Source organism: Toxorhynchites rutilus, chromosome 2, assembly GCF_029784135.1.
Source record: "Toxorhynchites rutilus septentrionalis strain SRP chromosome 2, ASM2978413v1, whole genome shotgun sequence".
NCBI classification, from domain to species: Eukaryota; Metazoa; Arthropoda; class Insecta; order Diptera; family Culicidae; genus Toxorhynchites; species Toxorhynchites rutilus.
Window position 1 is genome coordinate 338,064,373 of NC_073745.1, and position 24,457 is coordinate 338,088,829.

A 24,457-nucleotide genomic window follows, 5' to 3' on the forward strand; every position below is an offset into this window, starting at 1 on the left:
CAACAAACAATTCTGCCATCGAAACTCTTTGTTTTAGCTGCATTCAGAAATTGCCTTCATTCATGCAGCGAATTCGCTTTATAACTTCAATACTGTCAAAACGGGTCCCACGAAGTGATGATTTGAGTTTCGGAAATAGGAAAAAGTCACACTCATGTCTGGTCGCCAGTAATTAAGCCTTGGATTAACTTGGGATCAGAATTTGATCGTTCAAGCATGTCTTTAGCCACTTGATTGCGATGAAATTTGTAAAAGAGCTCTATTGACACCAGTCGTGCTGCGACTTTTCTCATACCCAAAACATCAACCAAATTCACGGGGTAGCTCTCTCGAACTTAAATGACAATTTACGTGCACCATTCATTTTATTTTATCGATGTCTTTCAACATTTTCAAGGTTTGGTCACATGAAATTTTGTTTGCAACGCAAAATTTTACACAATACCTTTGACCAATACAATTATCCATTTCAAAAATCGTCGCTCAAAAAAAAAAAATAACTTATTCTTAATGACGCTGTTAACAATGCCAGATCGCTCTTAAAATTGACATTAAGGCTACTGATAATAGTCCCAACTAAAAATAAAAACAAAAAAATTGTAATGTTCAAGGGGAAGATTAAAAAATGCAAACTTCCGGTATATATTAGGTTGGGGAAAAAGTAATCCATTATTTTCTCGTTACCTGGTTTTAGTGACCAATATCTCGCATAATATCAGTCATACAATTTCGAGTTTATGCTCGTTGTGAAGGTGACATTCGACATCAAAAAAAACTTTTGCTGTTTTTTTGTTTGTTCCATACAGTTGAGAGTTAAACGGTGTTGAAAATAGAAATCAACAAAGAGAAAACTCGGTACTTTTTACACCTTTTTTTAATAAAGGCGAAAATACGTGGAATTAATTTTTTTTTATCTTTTTCCTTTGAATGTAGTGCAATACATTAAACTCTGATCTCTACTGTCTACAACTGGACCGTTTGAAGCCAACGATTGACCAGAAACGTCCAGAATTGGCCAACAGAAGAGGTTTTGTGTTCCATCAGGCCACACATGTCTATAGTGACTTGCCAGAAACTCCGGGACCTTGATTGGAATGTTTAATGCATCCACCATATAGTCCGAACTTGGCCTCAAGCGAATACCATCTTTTCTTGCATTGCAAAACTTCCTGAGTGATAAGAAATTGGAATCAAGAGAATATTGTAAAAATCGATTGCTACAGTTTTCCGCCATTCAATTGCCGCTATCCTGAAGCTGAACCGTGAATTAGCATCTGATGCGATTTGGTCGCGTGAATCGCTACGATGTATGGGTTTCACGAAATTTGAAAATCATGCTCGAGTCTGGTGAGATCTGCATTATGATCTTCTACCAAGCAACAAGTCGATCGCATCTGGACGAATTGAAGGCAGCAATCCAGGACGAACGTTTAGAATAATTGAGTAGGCCTGGTGATCCATCAGGATATGCCAGACATAATTTGAGTAGTGTATGCTATCCCACCCGCTGTACTCCAGATTATCACTTGTTCAATTATTGAGAATTTTTCTTAGGAACAAAAATTTCAGCCCTTTTGATCAGTCTTTCGACCAGATACCAAGGTTTCTAGGTGACCAGTTTTTCGACAAGATTTAACTATCTATAGCAACCAATATATAGAAATTATCGTTCATAACTGAGCTAGAATAAAGACATTTTCTATAGAATCTCCTATTGCTTGCACATTCGTTTGCATATATTTTCCACTACTGTCACTATCCCCACTAGCCCACAGTGAACGAATATGGGCGAATGTTGACATTCCCTTTGGAAAGGCGCTTGATTTTCCGCAACATTTCTACACACAACCAACCCATCTGGCTTCTTCACTCCCCTTGGTAGTGAACTTTCCATGTTTCACCAAATTTTCGCTACGCCGCGGCCCCCGCTCTTCGGATTGTCGTGTCTTCCTCTTTCACCTCCTATCCACATTTGAGTTTTTCGGGGGCAAGCACGCGAGTCAGATTCTCCCTCGTTTTTGTGTATTTTTTTTTTGGTTACTTTTCGTCGACCACCGATTGATTTTTCACCTTCGACACACAAATGTAGTGTTTATTCGCACTGTGTCTGTAAATTATAGCCACCTTTCAAATTCACACTGCAAGCGAACGCGATGGTACCGAAATTTGGCTACCAGATAGAAGACAAGTAAAAATATCCGTACTTCTATTCACACTGCAATTCTCTAATAAAAATAGAAAATCACAGCCATTCTGCGCGAGCAATGTTCAAAGATAAACGCCGCTATCACTGTTTTTTTTTCTTTTCGATTCACTGATTCACGATTCTTTTTGCATGGGACACACAACAAATTGATTAGACATAATAGACAGACCGGAAAAAAGAGGGACAGGTTTTTTGCGAATGAAGAAAGTATAGTGGAATGGCAGAAAAATGAACGCGCGTTTGACGATTCTGCGTCCCCCGCATTCGATGCTAACCGTATGAAGTTCTCTGCTGAACTAAATCGAACTGAAGCGAGCTGCCGACAGCCACAGTACAGAATTTCTCGCAGGGGAAAATCGGCTTTTCCTGTCGCCCAACAGGGGGAGAGTGAGCGCCAACGGGACAATGCAGCATTTTCCGTATATGTGGTTCACACGTGAGCACTCATTCTCATTCTTGACTGTTAATCGGAAAATGATTTAGTCAAAGAAATACAGTTATAAGAATAGAATCTTATCTTGTCGAATACAATTTTATAATGACTTGTTTTTCCATTTCCTTTCAGGCAGCTAACATTGACAAATCTACAACTACTATTGATCAATCGTAACAAGACACTTTTTGACTATTCATACAAATTCTACCAGCTGAGAGATGACGATTTCAATTTCAAAAATTACGAGGAAATTCTGCAAGCCGAAGAAACCGTTTCAACAGTACCTCTGTTCCGACAAGAATGGGAACAAACACAGGTTTGATGTTTGATACATGTTAATTATATCACGATTCACCCACTATTCCTTTCCAGAACAACGCATTGCACCCGGAAGAATCTGGTATTTTCATGGCAACGATGAAGTTGTCAGTTCTGAGCAGCTTGGAGCTCTCGACGACATTAGCATGCTTCGTTACTTATGACGTCGCCAACGGTGAGAAAAACTTCTGTGGTCGTCTACAATTGTATCTGGGGCCAGTGGAGATCAAAAGGACTAACCTGTATAGCCGCAGTACGACCATAGACTTCACAGGAGCGGATATTTTCAAGGATCTGCTCGTTATGACGGCCACTTCTGAGCATCTGTGTTTCGAAATCTCTTTCAAGAAACAGCCAACTACCGGTATAGATCGATTCTTCGTAGATGTTCTCAAATTCAAACTTGTTGATTTGGGCTTCAAAGTGGATGCGCAGGTAGATGAAACTACTGATAGTAGAATAGCTTTCAATCGATAATGATACCATTTGTTCGGTGCGTTTTTGCATAGGAATCGCCACGCATACTATACAATGGCGATAATGGATACTTACAGGCAACGCTGATAAGATTAGATGAGCTACAAAGTACGAAGCAGAAGATGAAAATCTATTGCAGGTGGGTTTCGAGTTATGAATCGATTGCAGATTATCGATTTTATTGGTGAACATTTTAGACATCAACACCAAATACTGACATTGCTACAAGCCATTTACTCGGATTACGAAGAAGATTGTTCAATTGCGCTCTATGAGGATCGAAATACAACATTATTAGAGTTGAAGGACAGTCTTCTCAAAGAGTTGGCGATGAAAATCGAGCAACCGACGAATGTGGAGGAGATTATAGCAAGGGAAATGGCTACTGATTGTATCTTTTCCAAACTTGCTATTGATTAGAGTAGTGAAAATTGAAAGATACGTTGTAATCTTTTATCTTACCAGTTGTTGTTGAACTTTTCAGTTAATTCGCCTTTAAACGAGAGATATTCCGAAGGGACGAATGACCTTTGGGTTAATGTCCGTTAAAAACAAGAACAAGGAGTAATATCTTCTCACTCTGAGCTTGATTTTTCTCGTTGTGACTATCTTATTTACTGTAAATTTCGGGATTGCTTCTCTGAATTGGAACCGCATATTCGACGTCGTATCTATATTTTATGAAAATTTGAACAAAATTATAAGAGAAACAGTTCCGTTGATGGTCCGACATTCTGGGAATTTCAATCATCTTTGGTGGACTCCACAGCTTCGGAATCTTCGCAATCGACTGCGAAAAGCGAGAAAACGATTCCTTCACAACAAAAAAATACGGGTGGGTAATGTCGGGGACATAACCGGAGTGACGTAGGACTATACAAAGGGGACAGCTTTTGTTAAAGATATATTTTAAATATGTTGTTTTATTTTCTTCTCCTACGTGAACCTGAAAATCTACCTGAAAAATGGATCAGTTTACTGTTTACTCTTTATGAATATGTTGATGGTTCTGAAAAGAACCTTTGGTGTTGTGTTTTTGTTATCACTCGATATTCCCATCTTGTTCGGTTAAACCTTCCTGTTTAGCTATTGCGTTTGCCACTCGCCACAGCTTTCACAGTTGGAAAATTTCTTCCCATCCAGCTTGTGACATGTTGTTCAGTAAATTACATTGAATGCGACATGCCGGAGAAACACTTTGCCACTCACTGAAACTAATTGTTGCCTTGATGAGCGCCGAACCGAAGCTGCTCTGTTCTTGATGCGGGTTTTCTGATTGTCGTGAGCAGCTTTACAAGCCAACTCGAGCACTCCGACGGCCGAAACTCTATAATCGCTGTTAGGTATACTGGTGCTCCGGCACCAATCCGTTCGGCCTAGTTACCCTTGCGGAGCAATCAGTGAATGCGATCAACAGGGAACTGGAGACCTGCACGGTTCGAGTGAGACTGTGCCTTTCTCTTAACTGGAGGACAAGTTTTGTTACGTCCACGATGCCGATGCCGTACAACCACACGGGTTTACGGTTTGAAAGAAAATAAGATATTTTTTTGGGGTCCGCGTGTTTTATACTCTAGCGGTACACACTCACAGGATAGAGATAAATCGGCAGACTCAGCCAAAGAAGCGAGTCCAACGAGACGAATGCGTTAACGATGAGCGTTAAAAGGGAGCGATGGCAAAAAAATACATTCATTACGATTTGTTCGCTCGTTGGATTCACAAGGGTCCTTTTCAGGATCACAAAATTATCTTCAATCTAAAGAGCTTAATGTTTTGTTATCACTCAATATCCCCATCTTGTTCGGCTGAACCTTCCTGTTTAGCGATTTGTTGCCACTCGCCACAGCTTTCACAGTTGGAAAATTTCTTCCCATCCAGCTTTGTGACATGTTGTACAGTAAATTACATTCAATGCGACGTGCCGAAGCGCCACTCAGTGTCGCATTGGAGGCGATTTTAACCTGTAATTGAACATTTGCATTGACAGTGGAACAGTGATAATGTTTAAGAAAACATTGAACTGTATTTCCTAAACTCTTTTTTGGAAGGTTTAATGGCCCTGAAAAGCGCCTCGTTTAATGGAATGGTTCCAATTTAGAAAACTTAGTACTCGTGGTTTTGAAAAAAAACCATTTCGATAAGTTTGTATAAAGAACAAACTTTTTTCTTCTGCTACCTGATGCCGTTTTGCGATTGCGTTTGCCACTCGCCACTCGCCTGTTGTCTTGATGTCCACCGAACCGAATGTGTTCTGTTCCGAATGCGGGTTTTCTTTTCGTCACGAGCAGCTTTGTTAACTCGATCACTTCGGCGGCCGAAACTATATAACGCCGGCTAGGTGGACTGGTGCACTGGTACTAACGCGCTCGGCCTAGCTACCCTTGCGGGGTAGGTGCCTTTGCCTTCACTTTTCCCCCTTTACCATGTCCAGACATGGCTGCTTGGGTTGGTTTGTTGATGTGTTGTGATGCGAACCGATGTGGTGTACGGTTTGAACGAGAATGATCGTTACGGCAGCGGAGCGGGGATCTTTATGCTGACTGGCTGGCTCGAGAATTACTCATGTGTGAGACTGCGACCAATGTTTCGTTCATTTTTTTCTTTTTCCTTTCCAATCGTGCTTCATTCTATTTCGCTGCTGCCGCTGGTTGCCCGTTTTGGTCGGTACGATTTGAGGAGCACAAAATGGACCAATCAAAAATGAGCACATAGTGCATTTTGACAATGCTTGATATTTCACAATTATTCAATTATTTATCTCAAGAAAAATGAAATGTTATTCGTTATGATAGATGCGTAGATATATTTTCTATCAATTGATGCAAAAACGTTCGCGATCTATTGAGAAATGCTCGAGTTATAAGCGTTCCAAATCTTGCATTTTTTCCTACTTGTTCAGTGCCTAGATTTCCATTTCACCCCCTATATCTTCCGGTTAGACGTAGTCCTACGTCAAAAACCCAATGCGGAGAAGAGGACTGCATGAGACCGAAGAAATATACAAAAAGTTGCAGTTTGAAAGTTTCCGCAGGTATATAAATACTCTTCAAAGCACATTCAAGCAAAATCCGTCATCTTTCTGGAGCTTCGTACGGAACCGGAAGAACTTGACACGGATTCCTGACGAACTCACTTATCTATCAAGTACCTCCGACTCACCAAATCTTTTCGCCGATTTTTTCAAAAACATGTATGAAAGCAAATTCACCTCAACCAACACGCCAGCACATTGACAGTCTGCCATCATACAATCTTCGGTTCCCAGCACTTGCGTTTGACAAAGATGCGGTTCATAAAGCATTCAGTTCAGTAGATGTACAGAAAGGACCTGGTCCGGATCTTATTCCTCCGGTATTTATCAAGAACTGTGCAGCGATGCTCGCCAGACCGGTTTCAATGATTTACAACCAATCTCTGCGCGAGGCTATCTTTTCTGAGGCCTGGAAACTTGCGTCGATAACTCCTGTTCACAAGAATGGCAGCTTTCATAAAGTCTCAAACTAGCGCCCGATATCTATTTTGAACTGCTTAGCAAAAGTGTTCGAGAGTTTGCTTCATGGTGCACTGTATCCCATTATACAGCCTGTGATTTCGGAGTTCCAACACGGCTTCGTTAAAAAACGCGCGACCACCACATGCTACTGCTCTCACCATTAGAAAGAGTTAGTTGAATCAAAGACTTGGGGGTTTTCCTTGACAGCAAGCTGCGCGTCCATGAGCATGTTTCGGTAACAATTTTGAGAGCGAATGCAATGGTTGGATTTCTGAGACCCAATACAGCTTATTTTGAGGACATCTAAAGGGTGTGTCACATCAAATTGCATCACGAAAAAAACGCTGTAGAAATTTTATTTTTAGGAATTATATCTTCAGCTTTCGCTAATAATCAGATAAGAGTGTATAGATCACGTTGGCCATGCTTCACTGTTAATTTTTCGTAAATTTAGAAAAATGTCGTCGAACGAAAAAGAGCGTCGTGAATTAATCCTGCGCACTCATTTCGAGAATCCGGAGTTGTCACATCGAGACATCGGTAAGATGCTGGGAATCGTCCAATCCACGGACAGCAGAGTACTAAAACGATACTTCGAGAACCTAACCATCGACCGGAAGGTGAAGAACGGCAAAAATGGATGCTCCGTCAGTGAAAAAGATCACAAGCGCGTAGTTAAGCAGTTTAGACGTGATCCGAGAAGTTCGGTGAATTTGTCAAGTTCATTCGTCCAGCGGACCAAGCAGCGGGAGGGCCTGCGTACATACAAGGTTCAGAAGGCTCCTAACCGCGACGAAAGGAAAAACATGGTGGGGAAGACGCGAGCCCGGAAGCTGTACACCGAAATGCTGACGAAGCCGCATTGCCTGTAATGGACGACGAAACCTACGTCAAAGCGGACTTTCGTCAGCTGTCGGGCCTGTTGTTCTTCTCCGCAGAGGACAAATTCAGCGTTCCGGAGGAGATTCGCAAGCAGAAACTATCCAAGTTTGCCAAAAAGTACATGGTGTGGCAAGCGATCTGTTCTTGCGAAAAGCGGAGCGCCCCCTTCGTGATGACCGGCACGGTAAACGGGCAGTTTTACCTTAAGGAGTGCCTACAGAAGCGCTTACTACCACTATTGAAGCAGCACGAGGGCCCGACCATCTTCTGGCCGGATCTCGCTTCGTGCCACTATTCAAAGGACGTGTTGGAGTGGTACGAAGCCAACGGGGTTACCTTCGTGCCAAAGGAAATGAACCCGCCCAACGCGCCGGAGCTTCGCCCAATAGAGAAATATTGGGCGATTATGAAGCAGGCCCTCCGGAAGAACCCAAAAGTTGTCAAATCGGAGGCGGACATCTAGAGAAAATGGATTTCTGTTCAAAAAAAACTACAACCTGACGTTGTACAGAACCTTTTGGACGGGGTAAAGAGGAAGGTGCGAGCATACGGGCTTGGGCTCGAAGTATGAATAAAAAGAAAATGCCAAAAGTTGTTTAATAGTTTTTATTTTACTGTCTAAAATTTTCAAAAGGATCGGTCTACTGGACGAATTTCTACAGCGTTTTTTCCGTGATGCAATTTGATGTGACACACCCTTTACGCTCTGAAGTCGTACTGTGCATTTGTCTGCAGCGCTTTGGAATACACCGTACAAGTCTGGGCCCCATATCACGCTCTGCATATTCAGCGCATCGAACATGTTCAAAAACGCTACGTAAGGTATTCTCTACGTAGTCTGCCCTGGAATAATCCCATCAACCTTCTACCCTATGAACAGCGCTGTGCACTTATTGGAATGCAAACCCTGGAAAGCCGACGATTGGTGCTACAAAGAATTTTGATTTTTGATTTATTGGCGGACAAAATTGACTATCAAAATTGGCTATCTACTTTTGAACGTTAGACTACACGCGCCGTCCCGACAGCTACGTCATCATCGACTCCTGGCGATGCATGGTCACCGTACCATATATGGACAAAACAATCCGTTAGACGTTAGACACTTGCTGCCGAGTCTTCAACGAAGTATCTGAACTCTTCGATTTTCATATTAGTAGTCTTTAAGTGTAGAATTAAGTCCCTTTAAGCAGTCTGTACAACCTTGCGGTTGAAGACTTTTGACATTGAAGAGCTACTGTTTGCAATATTCCAAAAATTTTCAATAACTAATTCTTCTTTTCCTTTGTTCGCGGAGACTGTAAATCTGACGATTCATCCGTCTCCGTCAATTACTAATCGTTGTTTTCGGCTCTTGAGCCTTTGAGTTTATGGATTATTCCGTTGAACAGGTTATGTAAATATGAAACAATAATTCCTGAATATCTGAGTAGGAGTACCGGTAAATTTCTTCGTTTTTTTTTTTCAAAAATTAATGCTTTTTTCTGCAAAAATGGTTAAAAATTGAATATTCACAGTATTGCCCATCGCTAGTCAGAACTTTTTTCCATCTTTCTGGCAATTCACGGATCCCTTTGCGGAAATAATGGGCCTGTTTGTCGGCTAACCATTTTTATTTTTTTTTTATTTTTTATTAATCCGTTTATTTTTACAGGCTCAGTTACATAAGTTTAATGGAGCCAAACTCTTAACTATATTTCAACTAGCATATATCAACATGTTGTTTCCTTAATTCTATGGTTAATGAAATAGGAAACCGATTACTCGCGGTCGACTCGAGTTTAGAAGGGTGACACATTTTCATTAGGAAAAGGATGGGATGTAAGGAGATGTGTGTTTACACTCGCACTCACATTCACATTCACATTCTCATTCACACTGACACTTCACACTCAATTCTTAAAACTATCCTTACATCTAATATGTATTTACAATTTAACTTATTCTAATGTTAGTAGGAAGGGAACCGATAGCTCGCGAAGGACGAAAAGGAGGGGAAAAAGGATGTATGAACAATCACACTCGAAGATCGATAGCTTTAAGGAAAACATATATTTGGGACATGTAATCAAGGTCTAACCGAGCCAACACATCTCTCACCGGCACATTGGACTGCTTTCCTCCAGCCCGAAGGGAGTTTTCTAAATTCGATCTGGCGACAAGATACAACTCGCACGACCAAACAACGTGTTCGATATCGTGGTAACCATGGCCACAACCGCAGAGATTGCTGTCGGCAAGATTAAAACGAAAAAGCAGCGCGTCTAACGAACAGTGATTGGACATGAGTCGGGAGAAGGTGCGAATAAAGTCCCGACTCAATTCCAGACTTTTGAACCACGGATTGAGGCTAACCTTAGGGATAATTGAGTGGAGCCACCGGCCCAATTCATCTTCGTTCCATTTGCGTTGCCAGTTAACGATGGGTCGGCTAACCATGAATCGATCCAATTTTTAATTTCATCAAAATTGGAGAAGAACTGGTCAACCAGGCAATGTTGCATCGATTGAAAAAGGTAGTAATCGGACGGTGCAATGTCTGTAGAATACGGCGGGTGAGTTAGGACCTCCCATTTCAGTGTTTCCAAGTATGTTTTGACCGGTTTCGCGACATGCGGCTGAGCCAATGCTCGTGCTGCAAAATAACTTTATCGTGTCTTTGCTCGTATTGTGGCCGTTTTTCCCTCAGTGCACGGCTCAAACGCATCAATTGTCGTCGGTAGAGGTCTCCCGTTATGGTTTCATTCGGTTTTAGCAGCTCATAGTACACCAGCTTCAACTTCTACTTTTTATACTATATAGGCTTCAAACTTAAAAGTTCATTTACCTCTAGTATCTGAAATGAAAATTTTCCCTGGCTCCTCAGTTTAGAAGTAGATGTTAGGCAAACATATTCCGGTGAGAACAAAAGTACCACCTTCTTGCATGTGTTTGCAATGCCGATCTCCCCAGGCTCCTTGGTTTTGACGTCTATCAATTAATGTAAACATCTTTCCGATCTATTGAGAAATGTTCGAGTAATAAGCATTCGAAATCCTTCATTTTTTGACGTAGGACTACGTCTAACCGGAAGATACAGGGGGTGAAATGAAAATCTAGGCACTGAACAAGTAGGAAAAAATGCAAGATTTGAAACGCTTATAACTCGAGCATTTCTCAATAGATCGCAAAGGTTTTTGCATCAATTGATAGGAAATATATCTACGCATCTATCATAACGAATAACATTTCATTTTTCTTGAGATAAATAATTGAATAATTGTGAAATATCAAGCATTGTCCAAATGCACTATGTGCCCATTTTTGATTGGTCCATTTTGTGCTCCTCAAATCGTACCGACCAAAACGGGCAACCAGAGCAGCAGCGAAATAGAATGAAGCACGATTGGAAAGGAAAAAGAAAAAATATGAACGAAACATTGGTCGCAATCTCACACATGCGTAATTCTCGAGCCAACCATTCAGCTTAAAAATCCCCGCTCCGCTGCCGTAACGATCATTCTCATCCAAACCGTACACCACATTGTTTCGCATCACATCACACCAACAAACCAACACAAGCAGCCATGTCTGGACATGACAAAGGAGGAAAAGTGAAGGGAAAGGCAAAATCCCGCTCGAACAGTGTTGGTCTCCAGTTCCCCGTAGGTGTATCCGCCAATTGCTCCGCAAGGGTAGCTAGGTCGAGCTCGTTAGTACCAGTGCACCAGTCCACCTAGCCGCCGTTATATAGTTTCGGCCGCCGAAGTGATCGAGTTGGCTGGTAAAGCTGCTCGCGACGATAAGAAAACCCGCATTCAGAACAGACCACATTCGGTTCGGTGGACATCAAGAAAACAACGGGCAGTTGCAGCGAGTAGCGAGTGGCAAACGCAATCGCAAAACAGCAGCAGGCAGCAGAAGAAAAAAAGTTTGTTCTTTATACAAACTGCTTTGGTGGCAAATCCAGAACAAGGCGACATCGAGGGCGTTCGAAATGGTTTTTTTCAAAACCACGAGTACAAAGTTTTCTAAATTGGAACCATTCCATAAAACACGGCGCTTATAAGGGCTATTAAACCTTTCAAAAAAGAGTTTACGAAATACAGTTTAATGCATTCTAAAATATTATCCAAAATAATAATTAAACACAAATTGATTTTTTCATAATTTGTTGCCAGGATATGATGAGTATGAGAATTTGGCAGTTGTGCTGAGCTTATTGATGGTTGGGGACTTTCTCGATTATTCAATTTTCACCAATTAAATTGCTTCCAGATTGAAAGTACAGTAATTTACATTTAGTTCGACATTTAGCTAATTGGACGGACCTGTAATGTGACATATTTAGTTGGACATTTTTGTAAACATAGAGTTGGGGGCCAAATTATGACCCTACATGTTCCAAGCTGAATGGAAAGAAATTCTGCAACTGTGAAAGCTGTACCACTGTCATCGCAAATGTTCAATTACAGGTTAAAATCGCCTCCAATGCGACACTGAGTGATGCTTCGGCATGTCGCATTAAATATAATTTACAGTACAACATGTCCCAAGCTGGATGGGAAGAAATTTTCCAACTGTGAATTCTGTTGTGAGTGGCAAACGAAATCGCTAAACAGGTTTATCCGGACAAGATGAGGATATCGAGTGGTAACAAAACAATAAACTCTTTAGATTAAAGATGATTTTGTGGCCCTGTAAAGGACCATTTTTTGGGTTTGCTTACGAATCTTTATTTGGTGCAAGTATACTTCTTCACCGCTTTGGTACCTTCGGAAACCGCATGCAAGTGCACCGGGCAGCAACAGACTGATTGCGATCTTCCCACGCCGTAATGGTTAACCGCTTATTGTAGTGGGTCAGACGCGAGGCTTCCGCCACGATACGCTCAAAGATGCATTGACGAAGCTTATGACGCTCATCGCCTTCGATGAGAAACCGATGTCGGAATGATCCTAATTCAGCACCTTATGATGTAGATAGCATATGATTCCTTCTCCTTCTTCTTGTCGGTTTCCGAGATATTCTTCTGCGCCGTGCCGAACTTTTTGGCGGCTTTTCCACTATTCCACTAGTCTTCGGTGCCTTCGTGTTTGTTAGAAATACTGCATGTGAGCGAACAAATCGTAATGAATATATTTTTTTGCCATCGATGCCTTTTAACGCTCATTCGTTCGTCTCGTTGGACTCGCCCCTTTGGCTGAGTCTGCTGATTGATCAATTTAAAGTGGACGTGACAAAGGAGGACAAGTTAAGGGAAAGGCAAAGTCCCACTTGAATCGTGCAGGTTTGCAGTTCCCTGTTAGTCGCATTCACTGACTGCTCCGCAAGGGTAACTAGGCCGAACGGATTGGTGCCGGAGCACCAGTATACCTAACAGCGGTTATAGAGTTTCGGCCGCCGGAGTGGTCGAGTTGGCTTGCAAAGCTGCTCACGACAATAAGAAAACCCGCCTACAGAACATACCACATTCGGTTCGGTGGCTAGTTCCAGCGAGTGACAAACGCAATCGCAAAACGGCAGCAGGTAGAAGAAGGAAAAAAGTTTGTTTATACAGACTGCTTTGGTGGCAAAACCAGCCACCGTAAAACACGGCGCTTTTCAGGGCCATTGACCCTTTCAAAGAAGAGTTATTAAAAGTTATTCACAATACCAATGCATTCTAAAGTGACATAATATGACATATAATATGAACTGAATTATTTTGTTTATGCTTGTTTTTGAGATTATTGGTGGTTAGGGTCTTTTAAATTGATCATTCAGTTTTCACAAACCCATATATGGTTTCCGAATTAAAAGTGGCTTCAAATTACAACACATTGTATGCAGGATTGCATTAACGAATTTTCTCAATAGCAAGAACTGCTTTCTTTGGTTGATAACTGATGTTGAAAATTGACTGACGTTACATCTGAATTGTATAGAAAAATAACTAAGGAGCAACATGATGAGCTATGTATTTCCTGCTACTCTGTTCTTATTTTAAAGGACTTTAATCAGAAGGTCATCCGTCCCTGTATTTACTGTTGGTTTTTCAGAACGCTTATAGCTCGTTTATTTCTCGACAGATCGTAGAGTTCGTCTCCAAAACCTCAGTTCTTTTTCATTTCTATTTACTTTGTTTGCAGAGACTACAAATCTTACAATTCATTCGTCTTCGAAACCACAGTTTAAGGTACGGTAATGTGCTCAATAGTGAAATATATGATAGTGAATGAGCTGATGACTACCTATGCATTCCCTATCACAGCCATCATTTTGATTGTACGATATGTGTATACGCCAAAAGATGCCCGGCGTTGAACATTTAATAGGGACAAAGCCTTCAGAAAAAAACAATATATTTAAAATATATATTTAGAAAAAGCTGTCCCCTTTGTATAGTCCTACGTCACTCCGGTTATGTCCCCGACATTACCCACCCGTCTTTTCCTACTTGTTCTGTGTTAAGGGGTTTACCTCATTTACCTCATAACAACATCAAGGTTTTTGCTACAAATAAGACTATGAACTACGAACACATTATTTCTCTTTTCTTTAATTTGATCATATTTTTATAGAGATGGAAGGATTTTTTCACAAGAAATACAAAAGATACGGAATGTTAGATCGCCTTCAGGATTGTCATATCCATATTATCATCCTGCTATCGTTAAAACAGCAGCATGAGCAAAAGCATATTTCAAAATTATTGAATCATTGAATCATTTCGGAGGATCTCGGAATAAATCGCTGCAGAGAACAACTGCAACAGAAAGGACCGCTCAGAAAAGTGTAGTAGGCTAGAAATATTGTGGCGCGAGAGAAACATCATGAGTAGAAGACAGCTTGTGATATTGGCGCGAATATGTGTTGGACCCTATTATAGCAATCGAGGCGATAAGATTCTAAGAAAGTCGATAGCATCGACCGAGTGAATGCTATCGGTACAACCAAGACGGGTCTATGGTACTAGGTGAGGCCGTTTCGTCACTAAGTTGGTTAGGGGAGCGGTATATGAAAACAGTACGGAAGAAAGCAGAAGGGGAATTATTTCCTTGAAGCGTGAAAGAGACAGACTGATCACGAGCGAGCTCCGGCACAAGCGTATTGTGTTTTGTTTACAAACAAAACACAGTAGATTTCCAAGATGGCTGAAGAGTGGTTTTAGCAAGTTGGCCCACCTTAGGATATACTTCTACGCGCCTTGGGTACAACTGTCATAATTTTTCGAGCAGTTTGTTTTGGTTTGATTGTTGCTTTTGTTGTATGTTTCGACTCGTTCGTTTGTTTTGATCAGTATTTGTTTTACGGTGCTGCCAGAATATTCTCTTCAAGGTAAGTGTTCAATCCAGAATCTTTTATATTCATCATGTTAATATTTACAATGCAAAACATACTTCCAGCGCATATTTCAGATCAAAAAAAAACAAAAAAAAACAGATCACTATCAGTTTTTGAAACGAAAGCGAATGTAGACATTGTTCGAGGCTTTTGTGGAGGCAGTTCAAAAAGAATCCCGGTTAAAAGCCGGTTTAGAGTTCCCGTGAACGTGAGCTTGAACAGGCGGTGGAATAGGACGATCATTTCACGGTGAACTGCATTGCGAACAAATTGCTAAACATATCCTTTTACAGTTCGCGGTGAAATAATTTTCAGAATGCCTTGGGACATTCGAACGTGAACATGAACGTGGAAATATTTTGACGTCTATATTCACCACTGTTTTCTCGTTCACGTTCACCGAAGTCGGTGAACTATGGTGAGTTCACCAACATCTCGATTCCACGGTGGAAATTCAGAATTGTTGTGAAATATTGAATTCATTCATTTTTATCAATATGAATTGTGTTTGAACATGTTTTTCAACTAGAAAATGTTTCTTCCTATCGTTTCAAGATGTTTCAAGATCCTTTTTTATATATGGACTGATGAATTATTAACAAAAAAGTGTTTGTCCGCGTTCACGTTCACGGGAACTCTAAACCTACCTTTAAGGAAAAGTGGGAGGAATTCAGTGAGGAGCTCAATGCACTGAAACCACCAATGCGTTTTGGTTCAGAATGGCAGAAAGTAAATGTTTCTTTTACGATACATATAACTTTCATAAGTAAATTTTATCATATCCTTTGAATTTTTTTCAACCGAGTATCCTACCTTGCTTACTCCAGCTAGCGTACATTAGTACGTTACTTTTGTTAGGAATTTTCTTTTTTATTGTCAAACTATACTAAACTTTTTATACCATATGCTAAAGCTGAAATGTCCTGCAAAACAATAATGATTATTTTTAAATTGCAAATTTGTATTAACTTGAGGGAAAAGGTAAAGAAAACACTAGCACACAAAAAGCGAGAATTTAGGACCACAGGTGGTGGCCCCAATAGAATAAAGCTATTGACGCCGCTACAACATGAAATCGAAGCTAGAAGAGAATTACATGCAAAAAATGGTTTTGCTAAAAAAAGGAAAATTCATGCGTGACTCCTTACGGAATTCTATAGATTGCAGTTATGAAAATACATGAAAAAGTTTATTTTCTAATAATTATATTTTTTGTGAAGCATATTGTTCCATGCTGTCGTTTTTATTACACATGCATGTATGCCTTATACCGGATTTACAATCATTCACAATGAGCGCGTTTTTTCACGCCAATAACGATTTTTATTCATCAACCAATCAGAGTAAAGCGCGAAATCACTCATGACAGTGCGAAAAAGGGTTCCCGGAATAAATCGCCACAGAAAACGACTGCAACAGAAACCACCGCTTATAAAATGTGTAGTAGGCTATAAATATTGTGGCGCGGTATTGTATTTCAAAACAAGAATTAACCGGGCAAACGTATCGCCCCAGGCAAACGTAACGCCCCGGGCAGACGTATACCGTCCGACGCTCGCTAGAGCTCGGTCGGACATTGCTAAAGGATCGTATCCTATGTTTCAAACTAACCGGGCAATCAGTGGATCCCAGGTTTGCGTGCGAGACACCGCCGCTTCCGACGGCGGGTCGGCGGTGGACTCGGATTGCGTCATCTTGGCGGCATGGGCCGCCTCGATTCCTTATCCTCGCCAAATGGGGACTTCGTCCCCATTACATTGTCCTCAGAATAAATTTCGAAAAACGAGAACAAGAGAATAAATTTATAATAGAAATGTGAGGCACATGATGTTTTTCCCGCGCCAAATATTTCTAGCCTACTACACTTTTTCTAAGCGGTTGTTTCTGTTGCAGTTGTTTACTGTGGCGATTTATTCCGGTCACCGCGAAAAAGATAGAACTCTCCAAGCTCTGGCTGCGAAAATCGCGTTGCTCTGACAGGAGACACTACATACATCAGACTGGTGGAACCAAATATGCTAAACGGGCGGAACGATATATCGAAATAAATATTGTTTATATACAGTAAGTTGCATTTAATGCGACGTTTGGATTATTGGTCAGACCTGTAATGCTCAATTGGACATTTTTGTAAACATCTAGTTTGGGGCCCAAATTATGGCGCCACATTGAAGTTGCCACCAGACGTAGACACTATACAACTCACATCGTCAATGTTCAATTACAAGCCAAAATCGCCTCCAAAGCGACACTGAGTGGTGCCTCGGCATGTCGTACAAAATTTCAATTACTGTATTATATTGTTGTTTATGTTCGCATCACAAGCAATGAACACACATTTATTTTCCACTTGCAACAGTATTCACAATGATTGGATGGATGAATATACGACTTATACATGCATCTAGTGCGACTATTGTCATGCGTATATACGATTTACTACAGACAATCAAAAAACTAATGGCGGAAAACGTTCTTAATGATTATAATAATTATTATAGATTTTTGTAAATACATGTATGTTTGGAATATTACGTTAAAAATTATTTTGAAGTCCGAATATTTCCGGTTTCAAGAAAAGTGTTTAACTTTCACGTTGCTTTTTTTATTTTTAACTTTTAAGAACGGAAGATTATCTGTTTGCCGATCTTTTGCGTTCTGATAAACATAGCGACAAAAATAAATTAGTTCAACTTCGTCATTCACGGCGCCAGTGGTTGTATGGTTAGCGTAACAGCCTCACAATCCGATCGGCCTGGGTTCAATCCCAGCTGGCGTCGTTGGGATTTTCTGAGGCGAAAAATCTCTGGTTACGTCTTCCTTCGGAGCGGAAGTAAAAGAAGTTGGCCCGGCTCATGAGTTGTTGAGTCTGATAGGTAGGAACAGGTGGAGTCGCCTCCCTGATGTCGGTGATTGGCACTAAAGTGGCGGAAATAGGCCGACGAAAAATAAGCGAAGATAAAAAAAAAAAAAAAAAACTTCGTCATTCAATTGCACTTAACTCAAAACTGTAAACATGAGATTATGAACTTGACAAACCAAGCTGCCAAGTATGCCAACCCACCAAACATTAAATCGTATATAGAGCATCGAATATCTGATATTTTGGGTGGTATATGATGCACCCAAATAGCATATACAGTAAGTTACCTCTAATCCTCGACATACCGAGTCACTACTCAGTGTCGCATTAGAGTTGATTGGTCTGTAATTGGACATTCACGATGATAGTGGTACAATGTCTACATCTGGTGGCTACTTTCAATCTGGGGCCATACTTTGGGTACCAAACTCGATGTTTACAAAATATCCAATTAGAGATGAAAATGTCCAATTATTTGTGTCCCATTACAGGTCCGTCCAATTAACTTAATGTCGAATTAGAGGTTACTTACTGTACAATTTTTAGGCAATACCTAATAACATGATAAGTCTGTTGTCATACGAATATACGTTCATCACTGATATAAAAAAATGGCGGAAAATATTAAAGTAAAATGTTCGGCCCGGGGAATCACCATTTTTGTATGTATATAGAACTTTTATAAACATTTATGTTTGTACAAATAGGAATTAGTCAATTGACTTTTAGGGATATAAATGTTTGATACGAGTAGTGGCGACGGTTATAAAATTACTCCGATGGGATCTCGTACGGCTATCTGAAATATGATTTTAGGGCAATTGAAGCTCTTAGGCTAGGCGCAAATTGAGAAGCGTATAGCGCTCGTAAGCGAACGTGAGACTACCAACACGACTCATACGTGCCACAAACGTAGCGAGGTGGAGCGCATATTGAGTCGCAGTTTGGTGTAAATAACATGCCACTCGCATACAATGACTGATTAACACAGAGTTGCGCGATATATTTATTTACTAACACAATCACCCGACCAGTACAGCCATACAGTGTCAAACCCACGGCGCTATATGATTGTTCACCAATACAACTACCACAACCGGCATGACGTATTAGGTAGCCGTGATCCTGATCTTCTGCTTCATCTATACCTGTTCCTCAGGAACGCCGATGTCAACGTTTAATGATTTTTCCTTCGTTGTGTCCCTGTTTCGTATCCCTCCTATTCGATCTATAAACTTTTACTTAGTCGCGGCAATACATACACACACTCTTTACAGATACACGGGCCAAAGGTTGTGCAGTCCACTGATGATTCAACAAAAGCCAAAGGTTGTACCGCTCATGACAACTCTACACGAGCTGATGATTGCGCCGGCTAGTGACCATTCTATCCTGGATTCCTCGAGAAGACGCACCACGCTAGATATGGGGTACAGACTAGGGGGGCGTTGCTGATTAATGGTCAGCTGCATCCCAATAGGAAGTATCCCGTGTCGGGCACAGGTACAGATCATTGAAGACAGCAACATCACAATTACGAAAACACTTGTAATACTAACCTCGAGCCAACCGCGAGTAATCGGTTACATATTACTAACATAGTTATAAGGCAAACATTGTCGAAATATTGAACTCCCGGCCCCGTCAGGTTGACGCCATATGAGCCTTAATAAAAATATATATTTTGGATAAAAAAAAAAACCGGCATGACCAGCACGAGAAACTGTGGTTCAGCCACAGCGTCGCGCGAGTCGTGTCTCACGAGCGCTCCACCATATCGCGTCATCTGACCAATTTGAGCCGTTCTATCTGTTTTCATTAGCCACAAAAACAGGCGCTGTATCGCGCCAAGTTACTCGCGTTATATGCGTCTCAATTTGCGCCTTGCCTTACATATGATACGAAAGAGTTACAATCGGATACGTCATTTCTGATTGTTTATTGTGCTTTAGTGGAAATATCGCAAAATTTATATAGAAATGGTTAATTAATATTCAGTACTACATGTTTCAAGTAATCAATAACATGAAGTAAAAAATTTCATTCATATTTTAACAATTTAAAACTGCCTTCGGGCCTGCCCAGCAAGCATTAAATCGTAAAAAATTCGAGGGGTTGTATCCGAGACACGACCGCTTAGAACGTAGGACTACGCAATCTTTTTTCTTTTGAAATTTGATGGTTTATCATTTCGAATATTATTTGCGAATACGTCGAAATTTAATAAATAACTCTTTAGTAAAAAGCTCCGGGACCCTGAGAAGGTTTAATGGCTTGCGTAGTTTTGTAGAATCATTTCGAGAAGCAACGATCATTTTTTGCCTTTGCGAGAACAATACACTAATTGGTCATATGTCGCAATTTGTTTCTTTATATCAATGCACGCATTGCACTGAATATTAACGAGAGGCATCTTCCGTGCATCGCCATCAAAGACGAATGAACTGTCTTAGTTTCAAGTGTCTATAATTCGAAAGAAAAAGAAGTGCATCGTCATTCAACAAGCATCAAACACGCGTCCAACAGATGCACACAGTTACAGTTCTAAAAATGAAATATCGCGAGAATGACCGTTTCTCGATTCTCGTTCAAAACCGTCAACAAAGTTTTTCTAAGTTTCTATGTTTCGCGCAACGAAAACAAGCAACACACAAAAAACCAAACATGTTTAGAAGCGACCTATAATCATTTGCACTCTTCTCTTTTTTCGCCTTCTTTGCCATGACTCGGATGGTTGTGTTAATTGCAATGCCAGATGCACTTCAAGTGAAATATTCGCTAGCGTTCACAGCTCGAGGGGAAACATAAAACACAAAACGAGCAGAATAAGCGACCTTTGTTGTTTCGGGCACAGAAAGATTCTGAGAATTTTCCTCAGAGGAGATGCAATACTTATACACTAGCGACAGCTTACTTGCTATGCAAGGGTGAAGTTTACTTCGCAAATTTTCTCTTCCCGCTATCCCCCTTCGTTGTTTCTGTTCTAGCGGCTGCATAAGATACCCGTTATTGACAGCTCTGTTCGGGAAAGTACACAAATGGACAGAACAAATGTATGGAAAAAAGGGAATGCTTCAAATTTTCATCAATTTAAACCATATACAGACTATGGGATTGTAATGTATAGTATATCAAACAAAAAAAATCCTAGAAAATTTCCAATTTGATTGGTATGCAAATCGTTCAAATCCGTTCGTAAAAAAATATGTATATCGCTTCCACGTTTGCATGTATGGGCTGGCAGGCGCATCATATACATGCAATTTACATTAATTATACTTGTATGTTTGTGAGTATAATCCTCAAAATAAAATCATTACACTAAACCTTCGTTTCAAACAACTTATATATTAACCAAATCACGCAATAAACATAAAGAATTGAAAGTAGAAATCTGTCAGTATACATACACTCTCCAACGAAACATAGTGGAAAAAAATATATTCGTCGATGTAAACAAGCGGTGAAAAAGGAGACACTTTTCGACGAGTGATTTGTATGAAGTTCCACTGCCATGCTTCAACGTAGGCTAAGAATATTGTGACTTATTCCGATCAAGATAAGTGAAGTGGAAGGTAAAACGTAATGTCAGAATTGCCGTTCTGACGTATCCCGTAAGTTTGAACTTATTTACATAGATGGTAGCCAATCAACACTAAACATTGACTAGAGTTTCGCCGGCACGGTTGATTGCCGTTATGAACCAGCACAAAAAACAAAGTTGCAAATTATACGCCAATGGTGGTACCACGATCAAAGCATTCCTTGAATCACATTAGCCAAGCCAGCTGGCGGAAGCATATGCATAAAGGTTACTAGGTTACAATTTTCAACGACAACTGTTTATTTATTATACTGCTTCAAATACCTTCGACGAAATCAAATGTAACCATATCAACGTAAGTAATAACATAAATAAATCCAAACTTTTCGTCTTGCCATTCCTCATACGTCTTTTCTAAATAGTGTAAATTACGAGCCACCTGTTAACTCCACCATCTTGATTCCGATCACGTATTTCTGAGTGATTATGGTATTCAATAAAGTATTTCCCTTCTTTTCTATTCACCTTGCTATAAAATAGGATTCTTTCTTTTTATCGGGGATGCCAGATGTGAAGTATTTGAAGGTATTTCAAAGTCCGTGAAGAGTCCATGCCAATTGGCGATCTAACGTACAAATTTACACCTAGGCGGCGCGGCGGTGAAAGTGATGATGGTTTTAAATTTTGCCATGTGAGCTTATTGAAGGTTTGTAGTTCTTTCCATGAATCACAATGTTATAGTCATGAAAGATTATTTGATTGCGATTAGTTTGTAAGAAATTTAATTCTGCGCAATTTTTTATATAACATGTTATTTTCTTACCTCTTTTAGTAGTGAAAATTGTATAAAAGTTGACAATGGTTGAATCAAAATAGAAAATTCGAGAGCACAATCAAAAACCAGTTGAAAATGCCTGTTTCCTACATGTGAGAACTACCTTCGAAATACCGGAAGTAAAATATACGTGATTTGTTTTTGAGTTTTAGGTTACCTTATCATCATTTTCTTAGTTCAAAAACAAAATCCAGATGTCTCACCGATCGTTTACGTTTTGCGTTAGATCGCCAATTGGATACTTTTTTTCTTCGTATCAAGTTTTACGTGTCCCATGTGTGCAGTATTTTTTTTCCTAACAAACGCATAGTATGTTAATATCGTTTTTTCGCATTTATTACAAAAAACTCAAAGCCATAAAAGGTCAAATCTTCAAAATGAAGGTAGTCTGGCATCCCTGTACCGTACTCACGAGTGAATGTCGCACTTGTTTGTTTTGAAATACAGAAGAGAGTGAGCGCAAGAAATAAGCTTGAACGTTATCACTGAGGCAACAAAATGCAATTATTACCAACAAGTTGCTAAAATTGTGTAGGAGATAAGACGAGTATGAACATTTAACAAACTAAACATCGTTTTTAAAGACTGATTTGTTATATCTGTGTTTGCCCATATTCATAACTTGGCAAAATTCCTATTCTTTGCTGTTCCTGAGACGAACCAGCCCAGGAGGCTGAAAGTCTCAAAAATAAAGAAAAAAAAAAATTTGCTGTGAGATCCTACACTGTTCTCGGTGTCTCTCGTTCTGCTCTCTGTTTACTAAATCTAATCTTGCTCTCACTGTGTTTGAGAGACACTGTCAATCACATCTGAACTTGTCAGCCGAATGGGTGGGTCTCAGCTGTGAAGCAAAATCACTAGCAATCGATAACTTGTCGCTTGAGTAGTAATTTCAAACAAAATATATGAGCTGATAAGAGTGGTTCAATCAATTGCGTGTGCTTATCTCGTCGGAATAATTTGCTGCAATATGTGCGCTGATTTAGAGCTCATCAAAGCGCACATCGGTGAATATCCGGATTTTCCGAAGAAAGGTATTCTCTTCAAGTAAGTCCCTTGAGTTTAATAATTTTCTAGCATGATTTACAATACAATATACTCCACAGAGATGTATTTACGGCCCTCCGCAGCGGTCCAGTATGTCAGGCCATCAAACGACTTCTAATTGCTCACATTCGCGAAAGCTGCCCTGGCGTGGAAGTAGTGATCGGTCTTGAGGCGCGGGGATTTTTGTTCAGCCTGCTCATAGCTGCCGAGCTTGGAATTGCATGTGTCCCGATCCGGAAAAAAGGCAAACTACCGGGAGAGTGTGTGCAGCATGAGTACAAATTAGAGTACGGAACGGTGTGAAACATGATGTGGTCTGTTATTTATTCGTAACACTGAATATTCTCACAAATTTTAGGATACATTCGAAATACAGAAAGACAGTATTGCTTGTGGTCAGAAAGTGCTAGTGGTTGACGATTTGCTAGCCACCGGTGGCACGATGGATGCCGCTAATAAACTGGTGCAGCAGGTCGGTGGTGTGGTTGAGGAAAATGTGCTCATCATTGAGCTGACTTCACTAGGTGGTCGGAAGAAATTGGAGTCCTCGGGTATCAAAATACATTCCTTTATTCAGTACGATGATGTTGAATGAATCTGAATAGATATTGGTATTTCATTCCAAAAGCAAGAAAACAGCATAATTTTAGTTTCAGATAGCTCTTAGCAAAACAAATAAAAAAGCCAACGCTGTATCTATCTGTCTATATATACAAATCAATATATATATATATATATATATATATATATATATATATATATATATATATATATATATATATATATATATATATATATATATATATATATATATATATATATAAATGGATTTCTGTCTGTCTGTCTGATTCCTATGGACTCGGAAATTACTGGTAAGACTCTCCACCCCCCTCTCTAAGGGGGGTGTAGGGTCTTGCTGCAGATGCATAGTGGAGCCTTGAATAACATATGAATTATGCCTACATGGTGAAGAGAGAATACCTTGTACGAGCAGACAGGAGAGTAGAAAAGAAGAAACAGGAGAGTGGGTTCGACGGCGACAGTGAGA

At 40.2% G+C, this 24,457-nt stretch overlaps 3 protein-coding genes across 13 annotated transcripts in view; 2 read left to right on the forward strand and 1 right to left on the reverse strand.

Annotated features, from left to right (window-relative positions):
* Positions 1 to 2,510, reverse strand: part of LOC129765270 (carbohydrate sulfotransferase 11) — a 40,016-nt gene extending 37,506 nt beyond the window's left edge. For 3 of the 10 annotated variants that reach the window (XM_055765404.1, XM_055765402.1, XM_055765405.1), the window contains exon 1: positions 2,125 to 2,510. The gene's annotated coding sequence lies outside the window, so the exon portion shown is untranslated. Of the gene's footprint in view, positions 1 to 2,041 lie in introns of all 10 variants that reach the window. The other 7 variants (XM_055765398.1, XM_055765401.1, XM_055765403.1 and 4 more) reach the window with 3 other exon arrangements.
* LOC129765269 (uncharacterized) overlaps positions 1 to 4,643 on the forward strand; it is a 47,976-nt gene extending 43,333 nt beyond the window's left edge. The window contains exons 2-6 of one of the 2 annotated variants that reach the window (XM_055765396.1): positions 2,772 to 2,958; positions 3,015 to 3,395; positions 3,470 to 3,576; positions 3,635 to 3,858; positions 3,922 to 4,643. In XM_055765396.1, coding sequence (XP_055621371.1) covers positions 2,772 to 2,958; positions 3,015 to 3,395; positions 3,470 to 3,576; positions 3,635 to 3,857 — 898 coding nt within the window. In that variant the 3' untranslated portion in view covers position 3,858; positions 3,922 to 4,643. Of the gene's footprint in view, positions 1 to 2,771; positions 2,959 to 3,014; positions 3,396 to 3,469; positions 3,577 to 3,634 lie in introns of both variants that reach the window. The other variant, XM_055765395.1, reaches the window with a different exon arrangement.
* An 18,217-nt stretch (positions 4,644 to 22,860) lies between these two features.
* Positions 22,861 to 24,104, forward strand: LOC129765273 (adenine phosphoribosyltransferase). Its single transcript, XM_055765409.1, has 3 exons — positions 22,861 to 23,409; positions 23,469 to 23,706; positions 23,768 to 24,104. Exons 1-3 carry the CDS (start codon positions 23,333 to 23,335, stop codon positions 24,002 to 24,004), a joined length of 552 nt encoding a protein of 183 aa, XP_055621384.1. The 5' UTR covers positions 22,861 to 23,332; the 3' UTR covers positions 24,005 to 24,104.
* Positions 24,105 to 24,457: the final 353 nt, after the last annotated feature.